Here is a 27715-nt window from a genome sequence, read left to right on the forward strand (position 1 = left end):
AGGTTAAGTGATTTACTATAAATTCATTCAAATGGGATTAAGTCCAGCAAAGCTAATTTTTTGGGGGGGCAGTATGGAGATGGAACCCAGGGATATTGTACCACTGAGCTACCCCTCTAGCCCTTTTTATTTTGAGATGAGGTCTCACAAATTCCCTGGGCTGACCTTGAATTTAGGGTCCTTCCGTCTCAGCCTTCCAAGTAGGTTATAGGCATAAAGTTAATATATATATATATTTTTGAGACAAGGTCTTGCTTTATATTCAAACTGACCTCGAACTCATGGAGATCCTCCTGCCTCAGCCTCCCAGGTTCTGGGATTACAGGCATGCACCACCACATCCAGTCCTAAAATTAATATTCTTTTTTAATTAATAAACTGTATTTTTAGAGCAGCTTTGGGATCAGAGCAAAATTGAGCAGAAAGGACCAAGTTAACATTGACTTCCCATCTTCATATAAGCATAACTATTTTCTACTATGTACATCCTGCAAATGTGCAGTGGTACATAAAATTAATATTCTTTTTTTTTTTTTTGGTACCGGGGATCGAACTCAGGTCCTTGTGCTTGCACAGCAGGTGACGAAACCACTGAGCTAAATCCCCAGCCCCAAATTAATATTCTTAAACATTCTACAAGAATGTAAACATTCTGGACTCTGTGGGGAGGTCCTTTCCAACCTTTTGTTGAAAAGGGAAATACTGGAGTCCACCTCTGTGTCCATCAATAAGGGAATGGCACATAACACACACATCCCCACAGTGAAACACTACATATTCAGGAAAAAGCAGGAGGCAGGTAAGTGTGCATATAGCATGACATGATGGCTACCGTGCATTGGTTGATGGGGAAAACAGCAGAACGATACGTATTGTATAATTCCGTGTGTATTGAAAAATCAAGCTTTTAAAAATCCGTTTGGGGCTGGGGATTTTTAGCTCAATGGTTCCACCGACTGCTTCGCAAGCCCAAGGACCTGAGTTTGATCCCCGGCACCAAAAAAAAAAAAAAAAAAAAGTAAAAATCCATTTGCCTGTTTTCTGATCATAGAGAACTGTGGAAGGGTAAGCCCTGAGCAGTTCACAGTGACCATTGAGAGGCGTGCAGGAGGGGAGCTCCATTTCTTGCTTTCAGAGTTTCTGTTGTTTGAAAAGTACCAGCAGCACGTCTCATTTTGTAATTCACAGAAGAGGGAAGGAGGGAAGTGGGCAGGAGGATTGGCAGCCTGAAGACCCCTGCTCCAGTGCTGCCTTCTCTTTAGAGGCCTCCCTGATGTCCCCCGTTTGTCCCATAGGCAGCTCAACTCAACTTCTCTTTCGGCCACTCTGGTCTCTGAAGACCTTCCTGGTGGGCTCTCTTTTCTGGGCTTCAGCAATTGCTCAGGCTCCCTGTTAGAAGGCCAAGGGTCCTACCCTTGTGGTTGCTCCTGAGGGGCTGAGACAAGGTGACATCACAGGCCTGTGGCATCACAGTTAGGCCTATGATGTCACAGGAGATGGAAGCCAGCAGGACAGGATCTAGGAGATCCTGGGCACAGGAAGAGGCTGTTTGGTGTGGGAACTTGAAGACTGGAAGGACATTTCCTAGCCGAGCAGGGGACTTTCAGGATTGAGAGCTAGAAGTTCCTATAGACATTTCTCTTTTTGTTTTCCAAGCAAATGTAATAGTAACTTTTCTGAGTATTGGGGGCTGTGACCCCAGGAAGGGGTGGAGTTGCCAGATGGAAACCAAAGATGTGTGGATCCCCTTGGAGGTGTGGGTACCAGTGAGCCCCGCTCCCCCGTGATCCCCAGCAAGGCTTGCTGGGAGCCTGGGAGGTCTCTAGCTTTTGGGAGTGGAATTTTGGTGAACCCAGACTGTAAGGGGGTCATGGGAATAGCTCCTCCATTAATTGGAAGGATATGAGGGAGTCCCTAGGGGTGAGGGATGGGGAAGGCTAAGAGGGTTGTCTGGGTATTGGTAATGGGGCCTCAGAAGAAAGGCTGTGAGAAGCAGACATGAGGGTGTGGGTGTGGTAACAAAGGACGCTGGCATTGTCAAGAGATGGCAGAGTCTGGGGTTTGGCCCTAGAGACCTCTGGGATACTTGCTGTGTGGCTCTGGGTAAGTGGCTCACTCTCCGAGCTCCTGTTGATCATGGGAATAATAAAACCAACTATAGGGCTGGGGATTTAGCTCAGTGGGCTAGTTGTTGTGTCCTTCTTGCCCTCTTGGGGCCTCAGCTCTCTATTGAATTTGAGGATAGAATTTCTCAGGATCAGAGATCTGTAATGGGACGAGGAGGAGGAAGTTGGGTTTGCTGTGTCCTGGGCCTCTGCTCTGTGAGACCAGCTTCCTCTCTGTTCTGCATCTCACCCCCAGCCTCCTATGTTGCCTGTTTCTGCCCTGGCCTATGACAGTCTCTGCCTCTTCTGTCACCATCTCTGTCTGCTCCTGACCTGACCATTGCCATCACTGTCTCCCCTGTCATCATCACTGCCTGTTGCTATCTCAGCTTGACCCTCATCCTCAGAGCCCCAACTCCAGCCTTTGAACCCTGCTATGTCCCTCTCCAGCTCAGACATCTGGGTTCTCTGAGAACAGATAACACCCTACCACCCTGAGGCATGTGTGCGTGCACACACACACACACACACACACACACACACACTGAGGTGCCATAGCTCAGTTCACCAGTCTAACCCCAGAAATTCATCCTGTAGAGTTGCTACAGGAAGGTAAAAGATGAGTGGAGGGCTCCCCCTTGTCAGGTCTCACCCAGCCCCCAGGCCTGCCTGACTGCCCTCCTCTTCCTATTTGAAGCAGCTTCAAACATCGCACCTTCCTGTCATCTCTCACACCACTGGGGCCTCAGTCACAGGCAGCTGCTGTCCTCCTGCCCACCTCCTTCCTTCCTCAGCCAAGAGGACCGCCGCAGAGCCAGATGCAGAGACACACAGGTCACCTTTGGGCTCACAGTACTTGAGACCTGAGGTAGGCTTGGGGAGGAGTCATCAAAGAGGGAAAGGAAAAGGGGCTTTGGAGGGCTGAGGCACTGGCGTGAGGGTTTTAGGATCTGGGGCATTTGAGGTTAAGGATGAGGAGGGTGGTCAGGAAGAGGGGGTGTCTTGGGCATTTGTTGAGCTGAGGTGGTCCTTCAGCTGTGTGGCCTCAAATGAAAGATGGCAAAGAAGCCAGGTGCTGACTGAGCAGATAGCTGAGCATTCAGGATGTCTGTTGGGGCCAGGGGATCCCTGGGGACTCTCAGCTCACTCAGACTTCCTCTCTGGCCAGGGAGTGGGCCCTGGGGCAGTGTGGGTGACAGGACACTGAGGTCACTTCAGTGTCCTGGAAAAGCAGTCTGGATGAGCTTGGATGGTACAGGCTCGCTGGAAACATGGACCCCACTCCATACAGAAAGGATGGCTCCTCAATTCTCTGTGGCCCTGAAGAAACTGCATGTTCCCTGGCAACCTCCAGCTGGTTTGCCACCTGGCTCTGTAGCAGTGCTAGTGGCTGGGGAAGGAGGGCAGTGGGCAGGTGGGCAGCAGCTGCCTGTGGGTGACGTCTCAGTGGTTGTGAGAGGTGACAGGCGGGTCCTTCCTCTCTCAGGCCACCTCTGCCCATCTCTGCTTGATTAATTTTCATCTAATCCCCTTTCTATGCTTCCTAGAACAACACTGACTTCTAAATGTCAGAATTACAGGAGTCCTTACATATCAACCAGCCCAAACCTCCTTTTTGCAGATAGGGAAACTGAGGCGAGGAGTGAAATTTTGTGGGAGAGCCCTTCCTGGAAGCCAGGCTTGTAACTGAGAACCTTCACAGCTTCTCTGGACACTCATCTTCCCAGCAGGTACTGGGGGCATGAAGGGAAAACCAGCTGCACAACTGGGTTGTTGCCACAAGACCAAGGCACTGGGGGACTAGGGGGACTCCCGGACCCCCAGCCAGGACTTCTAGCTCTGCCAAGGTGACCAGGTAGGATGGGGCCCCAGGCTCACCATCCTGGTAAGAGGAGATGTTGGGGAATGTCTGAGTGGGCTAGATCCCCACTTCCCTGGTCCTAAGTACCTCCTGCCCCAGGCACATCACGGGGATAAGTCCTTGAGTTGCCAGAGACCTTGGCACCATGCTTCAGGGGCCCAGACCCTCTTGTGGGCTATAAGAAGGGGAAAGGCCATGCAGAAGGCTTGGCTGGATGGCCATGGCCTTGGGCTTTAGTGGGAGGGGACCAGGGCCATTTTGTGGAGTTTACAGTCCTGGGTGAGAATTTTCCCCAAATTCACCTTGGTTCCATTCAAAAAACACAGTAGATGGTCTGAAATACTCCAGGGACCAGGATGGTCAGGGATCAGGATGGAGTTGGGGTGGGAGGGAGAAGAGGACAGGTTCTAGGGGAAGGGGAGCACAGCCCTGTGTGATAAAGTCCTTGGGAAATAAACCTTTGGATGAGAGGAGAAATACTTGAGTGACAGCTATGGGGGAGGGGTTTACAGTGTCATAGTTTCTCCCCTTTGGAAACTAAACTAGGGGTGGGACAATCCAAGGGACCCACAAGTCCCAGGCCCCAGCCTGGAAGCCCTTTCCTTCTGGCCTCTAGCTCTCCTCAGCCTACAGGCCACTTCTGGACACAATGGATGCTCATGGCTCTTCTTGTGCCAGCTGGCCATGCTCCTCGATAAGGACACCAGCCAGGTCCTCCCTGCTGGCCTTCCCCCAGCGCCTGGACCTATACTTGTATGCTCTGTAGCTGGCAACCTTGGGCACAGCCCCACAAGGTCTCAGAGAGGACAAAGAGGACACTTCAACCATAAGTAAGCCCAGGGCATGGGCTGGACCTGCACCTTGGTGGAGGATTGGGGGAGACAGACACGAAGTTTCAGGATGCCAGGGAGGGGACTCAGGGTCACTGGTGAGGTCATTTTACTTTTACATCTTGGCCTGAAGTTTTCTGCAGGTACTGGGATCTTTTGCAAGAGGGTGACTGCTGAGCCAGAGGTGGGCAGTGGTTTTCTTCTGCATAGGAAGGGAGCAGGTGTAGCTGAAATTTCAGGGTGATGAAATCGGTGCATTGCTTGGTGCAAGTCAGGGAGTGGGGCCTAGAGTCCTGGTTCTGCTCGTTGTGTCCCTTCTAGTTCCAGGACTTTGGGCACATCCCTGGACACACCCACAAAAGTCAGCTGTCATTTATCCCTGCATTCTAGGTTTGTTATATTGTAGTGTATCATTTTCTTATGTGACCAAGACCTCCTGGAGAGATAAGGACTATCTTGTTTTGTCCTTGATTCTGGTATGCCAGCACAGAACACAGAGTGAAGCAGTTCAGTACTTCCAACTGAGTGAATAAATGAAGCTCCAACCTCACAATCTACTTTTAAATATTTTACCTTTTTTTTTTTCCAGGGTTGGGGATTGAACCCAGGGGTCCACACAGGCTAAGTGCTCTACCACTGAGCTATGCCCCTAGCCCTAGGACTTTGCTTTTTATTATGCCTAGCCTTAATGCTACCTCACTGCACTGGTGCTATCTCTCAATTTCCCCTGCTAGCTCTTCTTCTTACTTTCTAAATATTTTCAAGCCTCAAACTAAATCTAGAGCCCTCTCCTTCCCTCTTCCTCTTCTCATTTTCTCTTTTCTTCCCTTCTCCTCTCTTGTCTGCTTTCCTTCCTTTCTTCTTTTCCATTTCCTCCCCTCACATCTTCTCTTCCCCTGTTCTCTGTCCTTTCTTTCGGCCCCTCTACTGTTCACTTCATCTTAGAATAGGACTGTTTGACTGAACTTCTCCCAACACTGGGGACCTTCTATACCTGAGCTGGCCAATACCATAACCTACTGAACACTTAAATGTAGCTAATGCAACTGAAGAAGTGGATTTTTAATTAAACATTTTGTTGTTGTTTGCTTGTTTCAGATAGGGTCTGGCTCTGCAGTTCAAGCTGGCCTTGAACTCGTGGTGATACTCCTTCCTGAGTGTTGGGATTATAGGTATACACCACTGTGTCCAGTTTACTTATTTTTAATGTAAATCTAGTCACATGTGTACAGCAGCTGCTACTTTGGACACATAAGATCTAGTGTCACCCTATGTGATCTCATCTGGGCCCAAGGAACCCAAATTTAGTTAGTTAGTTGTTAGTTCAAGACAGGGTCTCCCTATGTAGCTCAGGCTGGCCTTGAACTCACAGCAATTCTCCTGCCTCAGCCCCCTGAGTGCTGGGATTACACATGTGTGCACCACCATGCCTGGCTGGTGCCCAAATTTATGTATCCAGCTCAGACCTCTCCTTCAAGCTCCAAACCAATTTATCCGACTGTCCACTTGACTTCTCCACTGGGACGTCTAAGAGGCTTATTGAACTGTTTTCTCTCCTTGAAACTGCCCGGAACTACAGAAAAGCTAGCAGCTTTTATTGGCAAGTGCAATAGCAGTGGGGCGACAGAAGCCCAGCAAGGGAGGCACCTTGCCCAAGCTGCCCCCAAGCCTGCAGGCTGGAGTTCTTTCCCAGGCAGGTTGGACGAAGAACAGACCTCTACCCAGGGCCGTGGGGACCTGACCTTATTCCCTTTCCCGCTTAGAGCACTGGGCCCCAGGGCTGCACACCAGCTCCACTGATGATGAAAAGCTCACAGCCGAGTATCCACTAAGCAAGGACAAGATGGAAAGCCAGCCTGAAACAGCTGGCCACGGGGCCCCCTGTCCATCCCTGACTCCTGGAAACAGCTCCACTCCAACCTCCCAGCTGAACAGAAAGAGCCTTAGCCCCTCAGCATTCTGCCCCAGCCCTCCTGTCCCCATCTCCAAGGAGCTCCCATTCCACTTCCTCCCCTTCTACCCCAGGTACCCGCTTCTCCTGCCTCTGCCTTACCTGTTCTCCTATGGGGCCCTACCTTCTGTCCAGTGTCCCCACCTCTTCATACTGCCCCAAGACATTACCTACCCCACCATGGCTGCACCCAGCTTGCTGATGACAGCCGATGAGCCTGGGCACCACAGTGTTCCAGGGCAGACCCTGCTTTGCAACCCTGGGCCCTTCCAAGCCTCTGGCCATGCCATGCCCTCCCGGACCCAGGATCCATCCTTGGGAATGGAGTGGGCTGGCATGACAGCTCCAGGGAAGCGGGCCTCAATGGGATCCCGGGCAGGCACCTCGGCCCTCCCCTACCCTCTGAAGAAAGAAAACAGCAAAATCCTGTATGAGTGCAACATGTGCAGCAAGAGCTTTGGACAGTTCTCCAACCTTAAGGTATCTGCCTCCTGGCTCTGGTGGCCCCTCTGTCTTTCAGTGACCCCCTTCCCTGCCGGTAGTTTCCAGAATCAAGATTTGAGAGTTGGAATGGTCTCCCGGGCAGCCTCTAGCTTGAGTGACCTTGAACAGTTCATCTGGCAGAGATACAGGATAAGAGGGCACCATCGAAGTCCTCTCCGCCCTAGAGAGATTGTCTATGAAAGCAACTCATTTAAGTTAAACATAGGGAAACTGAGGCTCGTAGTGGGCAGGGTTTTCCCAGGGTTCTGTCATTTAATCGTGAGGGTAGGCTTGGATTTCAATTTCTCAACATTTAATGCAAAGCTCTTTCTCAGACAACCACAAAGCTCTTTCCCAGTTAGGTCTCTTTATTTTGCTGAAGGTCAAATGGTGGAATGGGTAGATTTTGGTGAATCTAGACCACAGATCAGACACAAACCTCTTTCAAGAATGATCCCACAAATCAGCCCGGGCAGTGTTGGCGTTATCACCTGTATCATCCAGCAGGGGGAGCGCGTGGTCGAACCGCTCTGTTAGCGAAAATTGGCCCCCACCAAAATTCAAAAAAAGTTATAGCTACTGGTTTCTCAAGGGCAGGAGTGTTTTGTTTTGTTTTGTTTTGTTTTTGCTACCAGGGATCGAACTCTGGACCATGCACTTTCGAGGCAGGTGCCGGAACCACTGGACTAAATCCGCAGCCCAAGGGCAGGAGTTTTTAAACGTTAATGAGCATCAAACCACCTAGAAAGCTAATAAACTTGCGGATTTCCAGGCTCTGCCCAGAGATTTTGCATCAGCAAGTCTAGGGTGAGGCCTGAGAATCTTCATTTCTAACAAGCTCCCAAGATACTGCTGCTGGTCTATGGATCATACTTTGAATAGCAATGCAGGGCAGGAGAAAGAGTGGGAGTATCCTAGAGGTGACAGGTCTGGAGGGAGGATCCAGAGGTCTGGATGCCAACAAGGGGTCCATGGAGGCAAGGAGAGATTTGGAGAGGATCCCTGGCCCTGCTGTGGCTCTGGGGAGTTGGCAGCATTTCTTCCACATCTGGCTCAGGTCCACCTGCGCGTGCACAGTGGGGAGCGGCCGTTCCAGTGTGCCCTGTGCCAGAAGAGCTTCACCCAGTTCGCCCACCTTCAGAAGCACCACTTGGTGCACACTGGGGAGCGGCCCCACAAGTGCCGGGTGAGACCCTCCTCCACTCCCTGTCTCCTGCAGCCTGGGGAGGAGCTGTAAGCCCCTGGGGAGATGGCACCTAAGCATCCCATCCATGCCCTCTGATCAAGTGGAGACCACAAAAGAAAGACAGGGTAGATCTAGGAATGGGAGTTGGAAGGTGAACGTAACCTCTCTCGGGTTGGGATGAGTGATATTGGAAGAGGGGCTAGAGATGTATGTTTGTGGAGGGACAGTATTGAAGTTTGGGGTCCTGGAGAATGCAAACCTATTACTCAGCTCCCAGGGTTGTGGGACAAGTTAGGGCCAGAGTGTATACAGAGTATCCAAGTAGGAAAATCATTAGATCAATGTAGATCCCTCCTTCGAGCCTGACCCTGTCCCTTGAGAGGTCAGAGGGCAGGGGTTCTCTCAGTGTAGTAGTTAGGAGTCAAGACTACTGAGTCAGGCTACCTGTGTTCCAATCCTAGCTATGCTCCAACTTGCTATGTGATCTCTGGTGGGTAGCTTCATTCTGAGCAGAGGCTCAGGGGAACTCCTGGGGAAGTCCGTGAGATTAATTCCTGGCATGTTCAGCCCCCAGTAAATGTTTATTGCATCTACTGATGCTGCAGCCTCACATATGTGTTCTATGTGATTATCTCATTCAGTCCACCCCAATGTGTGAGGTTTGGAAGTAATAGTCACATGTTACTGATAAGAAGAGGAAGGCTCAGAGAGAACTCTCTTATACAAGATCACACAGGGAGTAAAAGAAGGGCACTGACCCATGTCTGCTTAGCTTTCATGTGACAGATACTGTGGGTCCCAGGAAGAAATCACCAGGAAAAGCTTCCTGGCCTACACTAAGAGGGAGGTGGGTAGGGGATGCTTCCAAAATGGGGTTGGGGAAAGTCAGCCTAAGCCAGCCAGGAGGACACAGCTGATGCTAGTGCCCATTCTTGTCAGACGTGCCAGAAGTGCTTCAGCAGTTCCAGCAACCTCAAGACTCACCTGTGCCTGCACGTCCAGTGCAGTGTCTGCCCAAATCACTTCACCCAGCTTGTCCATTGGAAGCTGCACCAACAGCTCCACACTCCACAACCCGGCGGCCTGGCTCACCCCCACCTGCCCCTGGGCTCTCTTCCCTGCCTTGCCCAATGGCACCAGCGAGCATTGGATCTTGTTGCGGAGCCCTCAGAGAAACAGATGGGTTGGGACATGGACAGGGTCAAGGTGTCCTTGGTATCCCAGGGAAAGCCAGGGCAGCCAGCCTGAGCCAACACTGCTCAGAGGAGAGGGCAAGGGCAGAGCAATTAAAGGATTTTCAAAATGATGAGTTGAGGCTTCCTGTGCTTCCACAGTGAAGGGGTCACCGTGTAATTGCCAGACCTCACACTTTACCTGAGAGCAGGTCAGAGGACACAGCCAGGGAGAGCCTGTGCGTGGGGTGGGTACCTACAGCCATCTACTTAAGGATGGGTTTGGTTTCTGCTCCCTGTGACCAATCTGAAACCAAACCCTCCATTTTAACTCACCAGTTGACAGTCCAGCCCTTCAAGACTCTGCTAGGTGCAGGCTGTGCTGCCCACCACAGGGTGCTTTGCCCTCTTTTCTGAACAGCTTTCCTAAGACCTGTCCAGATGTCCAACTGCTGCTTCCCACCACCTCTGGTCACAGTCCCTACTCAGCCACCCGAGCCCTCAGTTGATCCATCCTGCCAGTCAGGTGTGGTGTGCTCCTCCTCGTGAAGGTAGCAAAAAAGGGGACATAAGAAGTCACCTCCCACTCATGACCCATAAGCACGGTGACGCCTGTATGCCAGGACTGATTACCACAGAGCGCAAAGGCTAACGGGGTGCTTAGTTCAGGGAATGGTGGCAGCCTACAGGATTGGGTCTCTCCTGAGGCCTATCTTCCTATGGACCCAGGAGATCTCCTTAAAAGTTCAAGGTCCCCTGCAAGTCTGAAAGCGTTAGGTGGGACATAGCACTGACGGAAGCCAGGAGGCCGAGGTTATAAACACAATAAATGAAGGCGGCTATTGAAGACTAATTTTCAGTAAGCGTGGGCTTCCCCCACCAACTTCCGGCAGGGGGCACCGGTCACCGCTGCGTGGGTGGCTGCTGCTTCCCAGCCGCGGTGCGGAGCGAGATTCCTGCTCTGGGACGCTGGTGGCTCCAGGACAGGAGAAGCCTTCCAGGGAGACCACCACTGCGGGGCACCGGCAGCGTGGGCTTCGGCTCCACCACCAACAGAGCTTCCAAACCCACACTAATCACCTCTGTGGCCCCGAGCCGAAGCCCCATCTCGGGTTAGGCCTAGCCCAGTAGGCAAGATAACGCCCGCTCCCTCGCTAGCCCCGCCCCGCTCCGCCCCGCTCGGGGGAGCCGCTTCTCAGCCGCGCCTGCCAGGCCCCCGCTTGCCGGGTTCCGCTCTTTTCGCACCCCGCCTCCCGCAGGGCCAGCTGTCCCGGTGCGCGCACCGGATCGGCCCCTGTCGCCTCCAGAGGCCTGAAGAAGCAGCCCGGACGGAACCGAGAGCAGGGACCGGAGTGGGAATAGGGCTCGGGCGGAGTGTCCGGGAGCTGCAGAACCCGAGCGCACCCCGGCTCGGGGTACTGGCAGGATCTAGGTCCCGTCCTGGCCACCACTCCTGCGGGCGGGGCCGCTGTTTGCTCAGGGTGGGTGGGGCGGGCGGGAGGAGGCGTTCTCCATAGATGCAGCGGATCCGGGTGGCCCCCCGAAGTAAGGTGTCCAGACGCCCAAGCCAGAGGCCTTACCTTCGCCATGACCGAGCAGCGTGGGGGACTGGGGGCCCGCCTGGCCTGCCTGCTGGCTCGACTAGGGGCCCGGAGGGAGCGCAGGGGGAAGGAGACCTCAGAGGAGGCCAGACCCCGGGATAGGTGAGGGGAGCTGCAGAAAGGCCGGGTGGGGGTGGCCCAGGGCTAGAAGGTGTCTGTCTGTCCATGTGTATTTATTAAGAGTTTTGTAAGTGCTCAAATCAGCATGCATGGGTGTCTCAGCATAAAAATGTGTGTGTCCATGTACCACGATTGTGGAACATCCCTGCTTTCTAGTAAAACCTCAAAAATACTTTGATGATTTCATGATTTCCTCCCTAGAGACAGTTTAAAAGCAAACGTGGCGGTTCTTCCTGCCTCTGTGGACTTTGATTTCACATCACAGGTCAATGTTTTTCTGGTCTTTATGTCCTGTTCTCATGAGTCCACCAGATTCCAAGGTGCTTTGTAGGACAGCATTGCATTTGTCCTCACCCAGAGACAGCTCTAGACTGGAATAACAATAAACCTGTATTTACTATTTGGTTTCATGCTTTGGGTGGATTGGTTCATGTAATCCTCACGGCAGCCCTCTTGAGGTATTGCGTGTGATTCACATCCAGAAATGGAGGCTCAGAGAGTTGAAGTCACCTGCCTGCAGTCACAGTCGGAAGTGGTGGAGCCCGGGTGCATTCATAAGTGGTCTTGACTGCAGAGCTCGCATCTTGGAGCTCTGCTGCCTTGGGAACTTGCCAGACTCCAAGCCAGGGGAGCCCCAGCTCCTAACCCTGGTGCCACTAGCCTGGTGAATTTGAGCAAGTTGCTTCACCTTGGGCTTTCCTGGTAGCTGGTGTCTGAGTGAGAATGAAAATCTAAGAGGGCCCAATAGCTCACAGGCCCTCTGTTGGCAGAGTGTGGTGTGTGTTCTCAGCCATGGTGTGTTTGTGTGTCTATGCAGTTACCCAGCAATTTGTTCTGATCTTATCGCACACAGCTGACTTCAGCCTACCCAGGAGGGGTGAGGCGAAGTGGGGGCAGATGAAAGGAGGGGTTTGTGCTGCTCTCCCACCCTAGAGAGGGGAGGGTCTGGCCTGGAAGCTGACGGCCCCCGGGTACCCACACCTTACCAGTGCCCTACCCACCCTATCCTGGAAGACACACCCTCTCCCTTTTCCCTGTCAGGCGGAAACCAGCCCTATAGGCCTGGGCGGTCTAACCCCTCTGTACCCCCATTTTCAGAGGGGGAAGGCTGGGGGTGAAGGTGAGTGAGGAGTGAGGGAGGTGGGGAGGGGCTGAGGTGGTGACACTAGCCATGTGTGCACTAGGACTCAGTTCCTGTTGGCCATGGAAATGGGATCCCCACCTAAGGCACAGGTCTGTAATCCCCACTGATTGCCCAGGGTGGGGGCAGGGACAAGGCACTTCTTCATCTTGCTCTCATTAGTGCAGTAATAGCCAACTGACCTTTGATTGAGACAGTCCTTGTAGCCTAACTCCAAAGCTCACTATCTGTGTGACTCCAAGCCAGTCACTTTGGCCCTCAGTTTCCTTATCTGAAAAATGAAGGCACTAACACCCACTTGCTAGGAATATTGTGAGGCTTAGTGGTGACCATGGAGGCGCCAAACCTAGTGCTCAGCCAGGCACTCAGGATGGGCTCAGAAAATGTGGACCTTTGGAGCCACCAAAGCACTGTCTTCTGTGTTCCAGGCCTGATTCCGGCCTGGTCCCTCCCACCCCCACCTCCACCCCGTCCTTTTTTTTGTTGTTGTTGTTTTTTGAGACAGGATATCACTATGAAGTTCAGGCTGGCCTTGCTCACAACAGCCTTCCTGCCTCCGCCTCCTGAGTGCTGGGATTACCAGCATGTGGCACCATGGCTGTCCTGGTCCCCATTTTGATGTCGGTCCATCCCTGTCCCTTTCTCTGGCTCCAGGGGTGGGGTAGCCAGCTGGGGGAGGGAGAAGAAGAGGCTGATACATAGGCCTTCCCCAAAGGTTTGAGGGGTTCCTGCTGCTGGACTGAGGGCCCTGAGAAAAGGTTGGGGAAAGGGCTACTGGGCCCAGTCTGAGGTGATGGCGTGGGGACAGGAAGAGACTACTCCATTCCCTTCCTCTATGCTTTCTTCCCAGGCCCTGGAGTGGCCAGAGCTGCCCTGACTTGGCCCAGGGCCAGGGCAGCACCGGTGATGCCAGACTCAAGGTAGGAAAAAACCTGAAGTAGAGGGAGTAAAGGGGGCAGAAGCTCAGGGAGGGCTGGGCACCCTGACATTACAGACAACTGGAATTTCAATCCTCCCTGTGCTGCTGATTCACTGTGTGACCCTGGGAAGATCCCTCCCCACTTTTGAACCTTGATGTTCTCATCTGGAAAATGGGCACAATAATGCCTTTTTGAGGGCTGTGGAGAGAATCCAGCATGGGGCCTGGTGCTCAGGAAACATGCTTGTCCTAATGCTGGGGTCCTTAGGAGAGGCATGCAGGGGAAGGGCCTGCTCCCCCAACCCCCTCCATCCACCATCTTGACCTCTGCTCATCTTGGCCTCCTTTTCCTCACTTCCTGGCAGGGACTCCCAGAAGTGACACTGAGCCTGTGATTTAACCTTCTTGCCACAGTTCCCCTTCTGCAGTGGGGACCTGAATTGGCAGTGACAAGTATTCTCCTTAGAGGAACTGAGGGCAACCTTCTCTGGAGGTGGCTGAAGCAGCCATATGGCTCTCTTTGGTCCCAAATATCATGAGTAATGACCACAGTTTAATTGACTACTCATTATGTATGGGTTCTCTGTGTGGATTTTCTCACACAATCTGCACAGCACTTCCGTGAGGCAGGTACTGTTATTATACCCATTCTACACTTGGTGAAACTGAGATGCAAATGGTATTGCAGCCAGCAAGTAGCAGCACTGAGATTCAGGCCCAGGTCACCTCTATTCAGGCCCCCACACCAGTCATTCTGCTCTTTTGTCTCTTGAGGTATCCAACCCCTAGGGAATGAAAGGCTGTGTCTATTTCATAGATGAGTAAATGAAAGCCACTGAGATCAGAGGCCCCTGGGAGGGGGATTTTGACCCCACATTTGACTCCTCTGTTACCAAGGACACAAGTCTATCTGGGAAAACTGGTAGTTTGGGGGTCAGTGTCCATGTGGGTCTGGGATGCTGAGGCCTCTGCCCTCATTCCCACAGCCCAGGGAAGAGGGCAGACAGAGATCAGGTGTCCACCCTTCCCAGCTTCTCCCATGGCCCCTTTACCTCTGCCCAGGGTCCTCCTCCCAAGTGTGTTCTGGGAATTTCAGGCTGGCAGGGTACAAAGGAGGTGGCAGCAGGCCCTCAGGTAGCCTGCAGTAGGCAGAGGCCATGGGCATTTGAGGTAGGCATGCCCATGCAGCACTTAATCCCCAGGGCAGTTGGTGCCAAAGAGCCAGAGGCCTGCGGACACCTGGGAAGGCAGCAGTAGGTCTGTGAGGAAGCCGAGGTCATGGCCCTGGGAAGGGACAGACAGGCTGTAGAGCCGCATCATGTGGGAGGCCGTGGGGTGCCTAAGGCGGTTGGGAGTTCTCTCTGCCTTGCAGTGGGACCCTATCATGTCACTCTCCTCTTGGGCCTCATTTTCCTCTTGTGTGGAATGGAAGGGTGTGAGTTTCATGCTGAAGGATCTTTCCAGGATCCTGCCCCTTTGCTCAGGTTTGGTGGCCCTGGCAGCGTCTTCCAGTGCAGCTCAGGTGGGTGTCAGAGCCCTACTTAGCTTTCCTTGTGCCAAAGAGGACAGCGAGGGACATCCAGGGACACGTGGAAGACACAGGGGAGATGCCCTCACCATGTCTCTGCCCCTGTCACTGGGTCCTCTGGTTTTCCCCAGGTCCAAGCCCAGAGCCATTCAGAATGGGACCTTCAGGTTGGGATTCGTGGTGGTTTCTGGTCTCAGAAGCGCCAGCACCCCTCAGGGAGACCTGCTCAGCCCCTGGGACGCCTGCAGAGGCCAGCTGTGGGCAGTAACTCCGACCTGGTCAACTATGCCTCTGTGGCATCTGAGGACCTGGCCTGGGCTGTGGCCTTAGCAGAACCTGCTGGTGCCCAGTACCTCTCACCCCCAGGGCCTGCTCCTCGACAGATGGAACAGGGAACCCCAGGCCGCATCCGCCAGCAACCCCCACGAGTAGCCCCAGATGTCACTCTGAGGCTGGAGCCGCCCAGCAATCCGGAAAACTCGCCCCTGCCGCCCCGCCCAGCATCCTTCCCTGAGTTGGAAGGGGCAAAGGGCGAGCGGGACACCCCAGGACCTGTCCAGTCAAAGTCAGTCCACATCCTCCACTCACGTCAGTCGGCGAGGAGGACCCGCTACCACATCATTGTCACCCTGCAGGGGTGTGGGCAGACACCTAGGGAGGAGGGTGAGGAACCGGCCCGACCAGCTCCCCACCCCTGCGGCCCTGAGGAATCCAGTGGTTGGCAGGAGCCTCCCCAGGGGCTCCGCCCCATCACAGGGAGCCCTACCGACCTGCCCCAGGAGCTCCAGCTGAGAGCCCCGCCGCTGCATCAGGGGAGCTCGGCCCAGGGGCAGGAGCTCCAGGCCAGCTGGAAGCCTGGGTCCCCACACAGACGGTGAGTAGAGCTTTGTTCCTATGGGGTCTGATGGCGGGGAGGGAGCCTGGCGTGGCTGTCCCCTCTTGAGTCTCTCTGCCTGTCCCTGGGTTTCTCCAACTTCAGGCTCATTCATTTGACACCGCTTGGGAGCTGCCTCTGCCACCCCTCCCCCTCCATCTCTGCCTTCCTTGCCTTCCCTCCCTCGAAGGAGGTTCCCTGAGACCCTTTGCTGCTCTCTGTCCCTGCCCATGTGAGGAGGGGAAGTCTTGTCATGGAAAGGATAGGCAGAGCTTGAGGGGTCACTTTCTTCTCAGCAACACCCACTGCTCTCCAGTCTGTTCAGGAGGCCACAGATCCAGCCTGGGAACAGGCATACAGCCAAGTTGCTGGCTGTCTTGAGGCAAATTGCTTAACTTCTCTGGGCCTTGTGTTGTTGAGTGGATTTGGTAGTCAGGTTACAGGAACATCCTTTGAACTCCAAAGAGCTGGGCTGCCAAAATAGCAGGGATGCTTATTAATTACACTTCAGTGGCAGCAATAATTACCCCACCTGGCTTTGTGCTGTCGGCCGGGAATAGGCGCCGAGACTCTGGAACCTTGGTTTTTATTTGGCTCTCCTGCTTGGTGGGCTCCACTGGGGGAAATGTGGATCCCTCAACACTCAGGGCGGAGGGCTAAACACAGGAACACCCTGAAGACCACAGGAAGAAGCCTTGGGCCCCAGGCAGGCTCTAGGGAACTCCTAATAATGACGGTGGTGGCTGACATTTAGGGTTTGTTTCCTAAGTATAATTTTATTTAATCCTCACAACAGTCCCATGAAGTAGGAACTAATCCCACCACCTAATTATAGTAGGAAACTAAGGTTCACCAAGGTTAAGTCACGTGCCCAAAGGCAACCCGACAGTGAAGGGAAACAGAATTTGAACCTAGGTTTCTGCAACTCCAGCACCGGTGTGCTGACCGGTTTCCCATCCAGCCCCAAAAAGAAGCCTCTCAGGCCCTGGGTGAGAGCAGAGGGTGACTATGCTTGCTGTGGAACCCACAGTTCCCTGTGACCTTGTAGGGTGAATTGGGTGGCACTGTGCCAGCAGAGGCCGAGACAGGGATGCCCAGGTCCTCTGGGCAGAAGTCAGTGGTTTGGTTCTCTGCCAAGGAAGAGGGAGATGTGGGTCCCAGCCTGGCCCGGAGAGCTGTCTAGTGCCCCAGCTTGGGGACAGGGAAGGAGGTTAGGGGGTGAGTCTTGGAGGGGGGGAAGGGAAAGAGCAGTAGCCTGAGCTGGGCTCTACCTGTCACTCTCTGGCTGTTTTGAATCCAGGTGGGTAATATTGGACTCCAGTGGGAGGCTAGGTCCCCCTTAAAGAGGGAGGAAGGTGACTTCCAGAGACATCATCTTTCTCTGTCTGCTTTTCAGAGGAAAGTTCTCTAGGCCAGAATTTGCAAATATGAGAAGGCAGTGGGACCCAGCTGGGGCTGGCTGCAAGGGGGGTAAAAGACGTGTTTGCATCCAAGTGTGTGTGTCCATGTTCAAGTGTAAGTGGATTTCAAGGGGAGGAGAGTTTGTGGTTGTGAGTTGACTGTGTGTGGACTGGGAATGTGTGCACAGGTGTGTGCCACTCTCTGTGTTGTGTGTGTGGGTATGTGACTTGCTATACCTGCGGTCTCCGAGAGCCTGTGTGCGGCTATGTGCATCTCTGGCTGTGTTTCTCTAGGTAGGTGTCTGTATCTATTCTGTGCTGTGTGTGACTGTGAGCCAGCATGTGTTTGCCAGCATGTAGGCCTGTGGACTGGTTTGGCCTGGTTTGGGGGTGACTCACGTAAGCGGGGAGATCCAGGACTTGTTGGGTTAGATGAGGATTTTCCCACACTCCTGCTGCCCCCTTCGCAACCTACAAGCATTGTTTGGAGGCCACAGGTCACCCTGCTAACAAATCCACTTCTGGGCTGGGGCCTTGGAGAAGAGAGTGCCCTGGAAATGGGCAGGTCAGCTTGCTCAGGAGAGGCAGCTGGTTAGTGGGGTGTGTCTCCCAAACAAGGACAAAGCGGGGAGCTAGAGGCAGGGAGATTCCAGCAGAGTTTGAAGAACCTTTAGCATGCCAAGGATGGGGCAGGTGGTGACCTCTCTGTCCCTAGAAGTATGTGAGAAGCCAGTGACCACATGCTTGTGGAATGAGTGGCTGTCAGGGGTGTTGTCCAGGGGTTGGGTTGGGCTGAGAAAGGTATGGAGTTCTGATTGCTGGGAGGTCATAGGAAGTATCTAAGCTGATTACCAATAGCTTCCTTTCAGGTTGGTTTCCTATGATGAGTTTGTGGGGCCTTTCAAATATCTGATTCTTTCCCCCTGGAATCTTAGGATACCACTTTCATGAGAAACCAGGGCCTAGCACATGGCCTGACATGCTTAGCATTAAATGAGAGGCTAATGAATCAGTGAGTGAATAAATAGATGGGCTCGAACCTGGGCTTTGCAAGTACTGTCAGCATCATTGGGGATAGTCTTGATGAAGAGCAGGGAGTTGTCAGTGTAGCTTGAAAGTGCAGAGAGGACCCAGTGAGGAGGACAGCAACTGTAGAGGCCTTAATGAGTGTCGAAGATGCACACAGGAGGAGTGCCAGGCAGGGGGCAAAGTGTGCTGAGAAGAAAGACTATCCTTGATGAGGATGGGGGCTGGGTGTTGGGTGGGTCCTGTTCTCAGCAAGCCCTGGCCTGAGGAAAGGTTTGGAATCACCCAAGCTTCCCCCTCCCCATCCCTGAGGCTGTTCTGGGTCCCACAGGCTCTGTCCCAGACACCTACTTAGCCCTCAGTGGCCCAGGAGTCAAGTCAGGCTTCCCTGGGCCTCAGCCCCTTTCATCTCTGCTCCTCATAAAATCTGAGTCATTGCTGGGGCCACAGAGCAGGGTCAAAGTTCTAGGTTCCACCAGCTTCTCAGGAGGGACAGGGTGGAGGTAGGGGAGGGGAATTGGGGCAGTGGGTCCATTTCTGGCCCAGGATGGGGCCTCAGAGGCTTGCCTCATGGAGAGGAGGCACAGATCTGAAGGCAGGCTGGGCCAAGAGGAGGGATGAACAGGCCGACGTCTGGGCTCCGTGGGGTCTGAGAATAGGATTGTCATGGTCAGGGCGCCTGGGAGTCAGAGAGTGGGGGCGATGGCTTCTCCAGGACTGAGATGGCTTCCTTGACAGTAAACACTCAAACCAGAGCCTCAGTTTACCAGGGGGAGTTGGGGGTTTGCTAGGTGGTTAAACACTTAGTGTTGGGGTAAAGTCTTGACTCGCTTCTGTGTGACCCTGGGCGATTCTTTAACTAAAACATCTCATGTATGAAATGGGAGTGTTGGCCAGGGATTTAGCACAGTGGTTCTGGTGCCTGCTGAGCAAGCACAAGAACCCCGAGTTCAATCCCCCGGTACCAAAAAACAAAACAAAACAAAACACAAGGGAAAAAACCAAACCAAAACAACAGAAAAAATGGGAGTGTTTACTTATAATTTAGTAACAACTTATTCTTACTGAGGTCAGACTCCTGGAATTCTTCTGAGGTTTCAATGTTGGCACAGAAGCCCTCAACAATAGCCATTGTTACTGTTACTATTAAGGCCGGTAGGTTGTAGATTCCCAGAAGGATCAAGAGAAGGTCAGCAAAGAATGAAGACCCGGGCCCGCCCTTCAAGGAGTGAGGGGAAGATTTGGATTCAGAAGATGTGACTTTAAACCCTAGCCTGGTGACTCAGTGGCTACATCATCCTGGGCCAGCAACTCTTCTCTGATCCTCTGTTTCTTCTTCTGTACCATGGGGGAAATAATGATTTCAGAAGAGAGAATGGAGGGAAAAGTGCAATATAAAGCTCAAAGTGCTGTGTCCTTAGAGTGGCGAACCTATGGCACATGTGCTGCGGCAGATTGTATCATTGAAAGCTCTAAAAGTTTTACCATCACTGCCTTAGGAGCTCCATTGAGACCCACAGATATACCCAAAGGTGCCCCCCTACTCTCATCGGTATTACCATATGTTCTTGCTAGTAATCTGGTGCTGTTTTTTTGATACTGGGGATCGAACTCGGGTCCTTGTGCCTGCACAGCAGGCGGCGAAACCACTGAGCTAAATACCCAGCTTGCTAGTAATGTTAGCACACCTGCTAACATTTGGTCACAAACCTCCAAGATGACAGTGTGATGTTTATGAGCCGGCATTTTAGATTATAAAGCAAGTTTTCATTCTTTCTCTCTTACTCCATCCTACCTGGCAAGATCCTGTGAAGCACATATTCTTAAAACTCCTGTTGTGTGGTTGTGGACCCTGAGATCTGAGAGAGAGTGTGGCCTGCCAAGGTCATCTAGATAGTGAGCATAGGTTCAGGGGGAACCCAGCTGTGCCTGAGCCCAAAGCCCAGTTTTCCTGAACTTCTTTTAAGGAACCTGACAGGAATGGTGAGAACAATGGTTGTGCAGTTTCTGGCTTTCTGGTTTTCTGTTTTTTGGCCCCTGGAGGCCTAGACACAGGGCTTCTTGGGCAGAGGCCTAGGCCTAGGGCAGGCCATCCACAGGCCAGCAGGCCAGATTCATCTTCCTTTCTGCTCGCTCCCTTCTGCCTCCTTCCAGGCTCCAGCCTCAGCCTTTGAAGGACCCTGACAGAGGGAATCACTTGAAAGTGGGGAGATGAGTAAGGAGTGAATCCCATCAGGACTGGGAATATCACACCCACTATACAGACAAGGAAACAGAGACCAAAAGGTCAACCTCATGACGCGCCTGAGGGCGCCCAGCATGAGTGTGGCAGGGTAGTTATTCTGCACTTCAGGGATCCAGCCATCCTCACCACCCTCTGACGCTCATCTTCCTGGCCCTGTCTGCAGGGAGCTGGACCACAGTGTGACAAGAACACCGCTGGACAGGTTGGTGGGACCCAACATGGAGGAGGCAGCTGGGCCCCCGGCCCAGGCTGAGGCCCGAGTGGTAAGTGCCACCCTGACGTGGCGACAGCGGCCTCCAGCTCAGGAAGAAATTAGACACCGTCTTCACAAGGTGTCCCTGGTGTCAGGGGCCCGGGAGGAGATGTTTAGGAACAGCCACCTTCAAGAGGAAATCAATGGCTTTGCTACTCCGGAAGAAGAGACTGTGAATCACCAGGGCCTTCGGGATGAGGCTGGCTCCACAAACTTCCAGAGCCATAGACCCATCTTTTCCAAGAAGTACATCCCACCCCCCAAGGAGAAAAGGCCGGTGAGGAGGCTGAAGGAGGCTGTGGACCAGACTGACAGTGTCCCCCAGGCTCCCAGGACTGAGCCACCAGGCATGGGAGCCATGGCCAGGACTGAGTTGTTGGTGCCTCTGCCTGGGCCCCGGGAGCCAAGCCCCCACCCAGGCGTGAGTCACACTGGTGGTAGCTCCTGGAACCGTGAGGAGTGTCGAGTGACACGTACTGTGCGCACGACCACAGTGGTAGGGGGCCATGTGGACCGCCGGGTGAGCAGCTCAGTAGCCTCGGGGCCCATGCTGTTGGGTGAGACCTTGCCAAGGGGCCGCCATGAGGCCCGAACCATCCGGGCGGTGGTGGTGAGTCCCCAGGCTGAGGGCTCACCCAGCCGAAGTAAGGCCCGGGAACTGCTGAGTAGCCTGGTGGATGCTGAGCACAGCTCCCCGGCCAGCCACCTCCCCAGGCCCATGAATATGCCAAGGAGCCAGGGCCTGGGTGGCACAGGGGAGACAGTACTGGGGGAACTGCCTGAGACCCAGACAGCCCCCCTAAAGGTCCCTGCCAGCAGCTCAGTGGGTCCTCACCAACCCCAGAACCATGACATCCCTGCAGCCTGCCCAGACCAAGGCCAAGGCAGGGCCCTGGATGCCAAGGCCTGTGAGTCCCTAGGGATGCAGGGAGCCTCCAGACCTACTCCATTGCCTCCCCAGACTTCTCAGAGCCAAGCACCAGTGCCCTCCTCTTCCAGACTCCAGACCCGTCCCCCCTCCGTGGGCTTGGCCTCTCAACCCAGGGCCCAACCCAGTCCCCATGGCCTGCCCTCTGTACAAAAGGAAGGGCTTTCGGATCGCCCTGCTGCACCCATCCTGCCTGTGGAGAGGAGTGAGGCTGTTCCAGTGCCTGGACAACCTCTTGTTCCATCTTCTGTTAGGAAGAAGACTGTCCCCAGCCCAGGAGGTCTTTCTGCTGCCTCCTCCCCAAGGAATAAGTTTGTTCAGGACTCTGAGAAAGTGCCTGCCTCCTCCCTTACTCAGAAAGAGGCAGTTCAAGGCCCTGGTGCTCCCAATGCCTTATCCCCTAAGGCAGCCAAGGTTGCCCAGAGGCCAGAAAGAGGTCCTAGCACCCAAAAGGAGGTTGCCTCATGTGCTGAAAGCAGCCCTGCCCCCTCCCTTACCAAGGAAGAGACTGTTAAAGGCCCACCTGCTCCTGTTCCCCCACTCCCCAAAGAGAATGAGGCCATCCCAGTTGCCAAAGGGAGCCCTGTCTCATCTCCTCCTCAAAAAGACGACATCCAGAGCTTTGCTGTTTCTCCTGCCCCATCCTCCTCGGTGGGCATAGTATCCCCAGGTCTAGGATGCACCCCTGTTGCAGTGCCAGTGGAGGCAGAGGCCAGCATGGAGCCCCAGCTTGTCCCTGACTCTGCTGAGGGCAAGTCACTTCCAGAGTCATCAAGCGAGGAGGATGAGTTGGTCCTGGCCGCTGACCTGGAGATTTTCCTGGATACGCTACGGAGCATGGAGCCCCCTGAGATCCTCCGAACTCACCGGCTGCCCCGAGCCCCGCGCTCCTCCTACTTGGCCGTGTATGCCACACTGCCTGCCATTGAGGAGGACCATCCTGGTCCATGGGTGCTGGGACCCAGCCCCCAGGAGGTGCCTGACCTGGAGGAGGAGAAAGTGGAGGAAGAAGAGGAGGAGGAGGAAGAACTAGAGAATCCCTACCTGAGCGATGATGAGAAGCTCCAGCTCAGGCTGAAGAAAGCAGGACCCAGCCCCTCATGGAGCTCCCATTCTGCCAGAGCCACCCAGGACTCTTGCTCACCCCTGGAGATGATGAAGAAACATGTAGCTGATGCCAGGAGCCATCACCCAGAACTTGGGCTGGAACTGCAGACTGGCAACCGGCCCACTTCCCGGCTTGGTGGCAGCCTTCTTTTTAGCAGTCTCATGCCTGCCACCAAGGACTTTCCCACTCTGGAACCACTGGGTGCAAAACTATCTGCTCTGCCACCTCATGGGGCACCGGGGCTAAAGAAGGTGCCTGGACAGCTGCCCCTGCTCTGCAGCGGAAGGCCACCACCAGAGCAGCTGACACGTGTCCAGCCCCTGGAGGGGTGGGTGAGTGAGGCCTTGGGTGGGCAGGGGAGGTGCCTGGCCTCCCCTGGGTCCAGGTTTGGGTGATGTGAGGAGAATGGTACTGGGAGTCAGAGTCCCTGGAGGCAGGAAGGAGGCTTGGGTCTGAGGTCTAGTTCAGTTAACCTATGCAAGCCACACTTCTCTGGGCCTCAGTCTCCCTATTTGTATAACAGGAAGCTTGTACTGTGGATTTTGAAGGGCTTGGGTCTCCCATATCCTGGAAGCTGGGGAAGGGGAGTGAAAGGCCCCTGGGGGATGGAAACGAGCTCTGGACCAGCTCCTTGGAGGTGGAGGCCAATAGGGAGGACGTGGCATCCGTAGACTGTCAGGTTGTGGGAGAGCAGTAGGTAGTTGACCCCATAAGACTTCTTATCACTCCCTCTGTTCTAGAGCCCATCCTTGAAGACCCAGGGCAAGCTGAACACCAGGCCTGGGAAGGTAGGCATGTGGGGCAAGTGGGCAGGGGTGGCAGGAGATGGGATCTGGGGACAGAACCTGAGGACATGTGCTGTGCCTTCTCAGGTGATCTTCTTCTCAGAGCCCGGCTGCCAGGGCAGCAGCAGGGAGATCTGGGAAGACACTGCTGACACCTCAGGCTGGGCCCTTGTTGCCTCTATGAGGGTGGTTCGAGGATGGTAAGTGGGGCTGGCAGTGACCCTAGGGGTGCAAAGGACTCCCAACCTAGCGGAAACCCCCACCAGCCACCCAGAGACCATGGGTACACCCTCCTCCCCAGCCGTGACCCTGGGGTCTCTGTGCCCACAGCTGGGTGCTATACGAACAGCCTGAGTTTCAGGGCCAGAAACTGGTCCTGCCTGAAGGAGATGTGGACCTGAGAGCCCTGCAGCCAGCGTGGAGCATGAAAGGCATTGGCTCCCTGAGGCGGGTTGTCCGGGTGAGTGGGGTGGGTGGGGGGGACAGCCTTTTGAGTACCTAGAGTGGGAACTCTGGGAGAGATTGTATGGAGTAGGAGCAGAAGGGGCTGGGCTTTATTGTGGGCTGGCTGTAGGTTTCTGATCTTGTAGGCACGGGGGAAGAGAGACCCTGGGGTGTGTCTAGTCTGGGGGCAGACAGGCCTGTGCCCTTCCCCAGCTGGAAAAGCAACCTAGGGAAGTCTGAGCTGGTGCTGAGGCAGAAGGAGGTCTGAGTGGAGGAAATGGGCCAGGTTTGCCCAGCACTCATGCAAGGTGCAGTGGGTATTTGTTCATTCACTTGTTCACAGATGCTTGCTAATTACGGAGTGCCAGCCCCAGGGCCAGGCCCTGAGCTCGGACAGGGGGTCACTCTTTGCCCTGCCCAGTCAGACAAGCTGTGAGGGCTTGTTAAAAGCAGGAAAACCCTGTCACAGGACTGAGGATTTATGAACACTCTTCTAGATGTCAGGAAAATAGACAGGGATACCAGACAGGGCAGGAAATCCTAGGAGGTCCCAGAGGGAGCAAGGGTTTGAAAAGTCAACATTGTTAAAAAAAAAAAAAAAAAAGGGGAGAGGAAGAAAAGTCAACATTGTAATTTCATATTTGTAAAGCAAAAAACAACGTTGTTTTCAGAGCATTAATTAACAAATGATAAAAACAACCTTGACCCGTAGAGACCCAGAAGAAAGAGCAGTAGGTCTAAACAGGGTCTAGTGTGGGTGTTTGTTTTTGTTTTTAATGAAAGGGCTGAGTGGCTAAGTCTAGAGTTGTTGCAATCTTGCCGGTGGAGCTGATGCAGTGTCCCAGAAGGAAGATAGAACAGTTTTCAAAATCAGTCAAGTTCTGGACAGTTTATTGTGAGAAACTCAATAAATTCACCTTCACGTGGGAGGTAATGAAGAGATAAGCGAGGCTTTGAAATTAGACATCCTAGGATCTGTTCACCACTAAGTGGGCACCTACTGTGTACCAGGTACGTGGGTGGTGTCAGGTTGCAACACTGAACAAAAAAAGTGCTACTCTGTTCTTGGCTGTGCTGCTTACAAGCTCCTTGACCTTGGGCAGTTTGCTTAATTCCACTGAGCCTCACTTTCCTCAACCTTTTTTTTTTTTTTGGTACCAGGGATCAAACTCAGGACCTTGTGCCTGTCAGACAGGCAGTGGAACCACTGAGCTAAATCCCTGGCCCCCCTCAACTCTGAATGGACTAATAACACCCACTGGAGGGACTGACGGGGACCAGCAGATATGACCTTAGCATAGCACCCCACTCAGTGGATGCTTCATAGTCATTTGATGAATGAATGAATGAATGAATGAATGAAAATGGTCCTAGGGATAAAGAAACACAGAAGCTGGGCATGGTGGTGCACACCTGCAATCCCAGCACTCAAGAGGCCGAAGCAGGAGGATCACCATGAGCTCAAGGCTAGCCTGGGCTACATAGTGAGTTCAAGGTCAGCCTTGAACTACTCAGCAAGATCCTGTCTCAAAAACACAAGAAACAGGGCCAGGGATTTAGCTGAGTGGTTCCGCCGCCTGCCTTGCAAGCCCAAGGCCAGTCTGGAGGGCTGGAGGTGTAGTTTGGTGGTATAGCATGTACTTAGCATGCCTGAGGTCCTGTCCATCCCTACTACCCCCCCCCAAAAAAAAAGAGAAAAGAAAAGAAAAACCAGCCCGGGTGGAGAGTGGAATTGTACCTAAAGCTGGACCTCAGGAAGTGGCCGACCACCTTGCCCATCCTTCCACCAGGCAGGAAGTCAGGCTGCCCAGAGACAAGGGAAGGGTGTTACAGTTTACAGCTTCTCCTGGGATCTTTGGTTTCAGGTCCAAAGGTGGATGAAGAACTTTGGTCTCAGGCTTAGCTAGCTGATCTTGCAAGAACACCCCAGTTGCAACCCTGGGGCTCTCTGGCTGCACAGACTTAGGGAAGCAGGAGAGGGCCACAAGAGTCTCCAAAGAGTGCGGGTTTACACTTCATTGACCCCACTTATCCTTCCTCAGGACTACCGCACCCCGGAGATCAGCCTGTTCTCAGAGGAGGGCCTCAAGGGTGAGCAAGTGAAGCTAACCGAGGGCTTGAAGGAACCTGGAGGCCTGGAGAGGCCCCTGCAGGTGGCATCTGCCACTGTCTCTGCAGGACTGTGAGTCTGAGCTGTTCTGAAATCCCTTCATATAGCATTCACTATTGTGTGGGATGCTGGGGACACAGGTGACAGGTCCTCCTTTCAAAAGTGCTCAGTCAGGCCAGGGATTTAGCCTAGTGGTTCCACCACCTGCCTCAAAAGTGCAAAGACCCGAGTTTGATCCCTGGTACCAAAAAAAAAAAAAAAAAAAAAAAAAAGGTGCTCAGTGTACTGGTGGGAAAAGGCAAGTAGATAGTGGTCCAGAGTTGTGGGATGTGGGAGCACAGGGTTTTGACAACACAGAAAAGCACCAAAGCCGCTGACGGTGGGGTAAGGGAATAGTCAAAGAAGCCTTCCAGGAGAGGAGACATCTCAGCCAGGATGAGTGGTCTAAGAATCCAATCTCCAGGAGGACAGGACTTTGTATGTTTGGTCAGTACTGTATTGGTGATGCTGGATGCCCCTAAATATCCGTTATTGAATGAATGGGGAAAACACTGTTTCTGGCAGGGGGAACAGCACATGTGAAGGCCAAGTGGTGAGAAATCTAAGCTTCTAAAGTTCAGCCTGGGGACAGGGAGTATCCCTTGGGATCTGGGGTGCAAAAGCCCTTCTACCTTCTACCTTCCCTAGGTGGCTGCTATACCCCAAACCATTCTTTGAAGACACCCCTTATATCCTGGAGCCTGGAGAATATCCCACTTTGGAGGACTGGGGTACATCAGACCCCACTGTGGGGTCCCTGAAGCCCATGCGATTGGTAAGGAGCAGGGGACACCCACAAGCCCTCTGTCCCTTCTCCCAAGTAGCATGATCCCACATTTGTGGGCAGGAGAGGGGAACTACAATATGGAGCAGTCCTCCTGGCAGACAACTCTTGGGAGCTTCTACTGGGGACTAGAGGAGAGCGAGGATTCACCCGAGGGGTAGGGGAGAGGAAGGACATGTCCATTGTCTTAGGGGGTCTCAGGCTCAAGAATATCCTAGGTCCCTGGTCCCACTGTCTTTCTCCACCTCTGGGCTGGTCTCTCCACAATGTCTCCTCTGCAGGGCTGTCCCAGTGTGGAGAAGCCAGGGGAGCCCAAGGTAAGGAGCTGGCTTCAGGGTCCAAAGGGGCCACTGATGTGTGTGTGTGGGGTAATCATGGCTGGGATTGGAAGACAGGAGAGGAGGGCTGGGGACCAGAGGCTGGGTCTGGGAGGATGGAACCAATGGGCTCACTGGGAACTGGCTTTTGTTGTGTAAGGACAAGGGAGAGGTCAGAGCAGAGACTAGATGGAGCTCAGTGAGGCTGATACTGGGCAGAGCCATTCTTGGGCTGGCTGGGTGTGTCTGAGTCCAGCGACACCCCAGCAACCTGACACCCTCTCCTTCCCAGGCTATCGTGTATGAGGCTCCAGGCTTTCAGGGCCAGAGCTGGGAAGTGAGCAGAGACATCTACAACCTTCAGCAGCCAGAGGACAGCCAGAGCCCGAACCTTGCCTCTGTGGGGTCCTTGCGGGTTCTTGGGGGCTGGTGAGGACTTAGGGTGATTCCTTCCACCTTATCACCCCTATTGAACTTTGCCTTGGGGATGGGATGCGACCTACAT

At 53.6% G+C, this 27715-nt stretch overlaps 2 protein-coding genes across 6 annotated transcripts in view; both read left to right on the forward strand.

Moving 5' to 3' along the window:
- Nucleotides 1-1494: 1494 nt before the first annotated feature.
- On the forward strand, nt 1495-9722 carry Znf683 (zinc finger protein 683). Its single transcript, XM_087215504.1, is given in 7 exon segments — nt 1495-2103; nt 2900-2973; nt 3727-3835; nt 4583-4796; nt 6560-7227; nt 8288-8416; nt 9356-9722. Coding segments are annotated over 4 exon segments (1287 nt in total). The 5' UTR covers nt 1495-2103; nt 2900-2973; nt 3727-3835; nt 4583-4615; the 3' UTR covers nt 9665-9722.
- Nucleotides 9723-11086: 1364 nt separating this feature from the next.
- The window catches only part of Crybg2 (crystallin beta-gamma domain containing 2), a 33366-nt gene continuing 16737 nt past the window's right edge, over nt 11087-27715 (forward strand). The window contains exons 1-11 of one of the 5 annotated variants that reach the window (XM_087215501.1): nt 11087-11291; nt 13301-13370; nt 15029-15771; nt 20606-23063; nt 23472-23519; nt 23604-23716; nt 23847-23976; nt 26003-26142; nt 26758-26884; nt 27175-27210; nt 27503-27639. In XM_087215501.1, the coding sequence (XP_087071627.1) occupies nt 11176-11291; nt 13301-13370; nt 15029-15771; nt 20606-23063; nt 23472-23519; nt 23604-23716; nt 23847-23976; nt 26003-26142; nt 26758-26884; nt 27175-27210; nt 27503-27639 (4118 nt within the window). In that variant the 5' untranslated portion in view covers nt 11087-11175. Of the gene's footprint in view, nt 12430-12483; nt 13371-15028; nt 15772-20605; nt 23064-23471; nt 23520-23603; nt 23717-23846; nt 23977-26002; nt 26143-26757; nt 26885-27174; nt 27211-27502; nt 27640-27715 lie in introns of those variants that run through there. The other 4 variants (XM_021263115.2, XM_087215502.1, XM_087215503.1 and 1 more) reach the window with 4 other exon arrangements.

This window comes from Heterocephalus glaber, unplaced genomic scaffold (assembly GCF_053883595.1).
Source record: "Heterocephalus glaber isolate CG9 unplaced genomic scaffold, H.glaber_assembly_v1.0 deba00001452, whole genome shotgun sequence".
In the NCBI taxonomy this organism is placed as follows: domain Eukaryota; kingdom Metazoa; phylum Chordata; class Mammalia; order Rodentia; family Bathyergidae; genus Heterocephalus; species Heterocephalus glaber.